Raw genomic sequence first — 2,551 nt, forward strand, 5'->3', positions numbered from 1 at the left:
TCCCCGGGTTCCCGCAGCAGCACGCCCAGCGCCGCACTCTCCAGCTCGCAAGCCGCCTCCAGCCCCATGGCGATCGGCATCCAGCAGCGTCCTCTTCGCTCCTGCCTCCTCTCGCGCGTCCTCTCGCTGCCGGAGCTGTCGGCTCTGGGCGCCCTCTGCAGCGCCCGGGCTTAAGTACCGGGGGGCTGGCCTCCCGGGTCACCATACAAGGACAGAGCAGGAAGGCGCCGGCGCCCGCCCCCGCGACCTCACGTGGGGTGTGGTGCGGGCGGGCGGGCCCAGGGTGAGGAGGGAGCCCGGGAAAGGCGAGGGAAGGGAAGATGCGCACGCACTGGGACCAGCACCGGTGGGGCCCCCAGAGTCCCTCCGCATCTGCCAGGCGCCCCAGCCCGGAAGAGCTCTCCCCACCCTTTGCCTTGGAAATGTCGCTTCTCAGATGCGGCCCTCATTCTCGACTTGGGGGCCGCTGGCGCCCTCGCCCCAGCTCCTTTCCCGTTTCCCCGCAGGGTTTTCTCCCCAGGAATTTGTCACAACAGAAACTGACAATGCCTGCTGCTGGGGATGATTTCCACACGGAGTGACGGGTGGGGGCTGCTGCGACGTCGCTTTCCACAGCTACATACAGGCCTTGGGGGGAGGGATCCTCGTCTGTCCCTTCCCCCGCTGCATGCCTGTGGCCTGCATCGGAGTCTGCAGGCTAGTTACTAGCCAAGCTGGGCCACAACCCTGGCTTTGACATAAGCGACAGGACGAGGGTCCTGGGGCCTTTTAGGGGGGAGGTACGCCCTGTGAAGTTTCCAGTTATGAGTACGGTAAGGCTTGTAACCAGAGTCCCAGGGAAACCCCGCCACTGGGGCCCGCAGCTGCATTTCCCCATCTCACAGGCCTGCTCTGAAGGGGAACTCTGCTGACGCTGCCGGGCTCTCCCGGCCTCAGCGTGGTGGGAATTTCAAGGGGAAGAGGGAGAGGCACTGACAGAACCGCCTCCCCCAGCCCCACCACTCCCGGCCCCTGCGCTCCGAGCAATCCGTCCCCCGTGGCAGGGGCCCAGGACTAGAGCTTAAGCAGCTAAGTGTGAGACTGGGTAATCCACAGCCGGCTGCCCTCCCCCACCCAGCCCGCCGCCGCAGCGGATGTGGTGAGCCCAGGTGTGCTAGGGGCTGGGGCTGGGGCAGGCACCGTTGGCAGCCGAACTCCATCCTAAGCAGAAAAATTCCAGTGGGTGGGGGCCAAACCCTCCTCTAGGTGCCCATTCCCCAAGTTTCTCCTCTGCGCCCCTTGTAAGACCCTCTAGCAGACCCCTGTGTCTAGACTATCTACAGAGGGACCCTCCTGCACTCCCAGCTCCCCTGGAGTCATTCCTAGACTGACTGGTTTCCGCCCGCTGTGCCGGCAGGTCTGTGTGTCCCAGAAGGTGTGCATGGCTGCACCCAGGAGCTGATGCGTGCTGGGGGTGGGTGCAGGGAGAAGCCTCAAGGACCCCAAGGATTCTGGGGCCCTGTTATGCTCTCGGACCTCACAGTCCCCACCTGCAGTCAGATAGGAGCACACCTACGTTGGTTCCAAGGCTCTCTGGCTGTGCCGCTGTCTGGGCACCTGCCCTCCCTCACAGGCCAGTCTGGAGGCTGATACAGCAAAGCCCACGACAGAGCCGGAAAGTCTGGGCCGCAGATCCCGGAGGCTGATAGGGGCTCTTATCCCCAGCATCAGCCTGGCAGGTGACCTAATGGCTAACTCCAGGGGCAAATTACAGAGCACGCAGCAGAGTCGGGTCCAGTCTTGCTGACCCGTGGAGCCATGTCACCTGCCATGCTGGGAGCTACAGCCTGCCACCTGTTGAGGGAGTGGGGACGCAGCCCACTGGTATCCCTGACTCAGGAGTGACGTTGGCTCAGCCAGGCAGGGGGCTCCAGATCCCAGAATCCCACGCTGGGCTGGGCCTCTCTGCCTCCTTCTGGAGAACGGGTGCCCTTGCTGGGGAGTTCTGCATGGGGGAGACGGGTACGCTATCAGGGTGTGTTCTATGGCATAGCTCCTGGGGCCCTGCCGGGCGCTCTGGACAGGGCCTGGTTGTGCTTGTGGTAGCTGTCTACACGTCACCCCCTCATGCCATTTGCTGTGGGGCTGTCCCATTTCAGCTCTGGAACACAGACTCAAGGGGGCCTGACTTAGCCAAGAAGGAGGGGCTCCCCTTTGACTTTTTCTCCTATTCTCAAACTGGGGAAACCCCCACCCTCAATAACTAGGTGAAAGCCTGAGGCTAGGGTGAGAGGGGAGGGGACCAGGGACACAAACCCACATCCCTCCCCCACTTCTGTTCTGACTAAAGATCCCCCAACCCTGGGACGCTGCCCCGGGTGAGTCATAGGGTAGAATGTCTGCACCCTCTGCCACTGTCCCTGTCACCATTGTCAACCTTTGGGAGCCACGGCAGAGGCGAGGCAGGGCTCTGGGCACATGGAGGGCAGCTTGAGGCCTGGTATTGGTTAGACTGGAAGCTTCCCATGCTGTGGGTTCTGCAGGGAGGCACCCCTCCTCATCCCAAATTGTA

At 63.0% G+C, this 2,551-nt stretch overlaps 1 protein-coding gene across 1 annotated transcript in view; it reads right to left on the reverse strand.

The window, feature by feature from the left end:
* The window catches only part of DUSP2 (dual specificity phosphatase 2), a 2,169-nt gene extending 2,006 nt beyond the window's left edge, over positions 1-163 (reverse strand). The window contains 1 exon segment of the mRNA XM_027767545.1: positions 1-163. This exon segment is cut by the window's left edge and continues 221 nt beyond it. Within this exon segment, the coding sequence (XP_027623346.1) occupies positions 1-80 (80 nt within the window). The 5' untranslated portion in view covers positions 81-163.
* Positions 164-2,551: the final 2,388 nt, after the last annotated feature.

Source organism: Tupaia chinensis, unplaced genomic scaffold, assembly GCF_000334495.1.
Source record: "Tupaia chinensis unplaced genomic scaffold, TupChi_1.0 Scaffold144276_1, whole genome shotgun sequence".
Taxonomy (NCBI): Eukaryota; Metazoa; Chordata; class Mammalia; order Scandentia; family Tupaiidae; genus Tupaia; species Tupaia belangeri.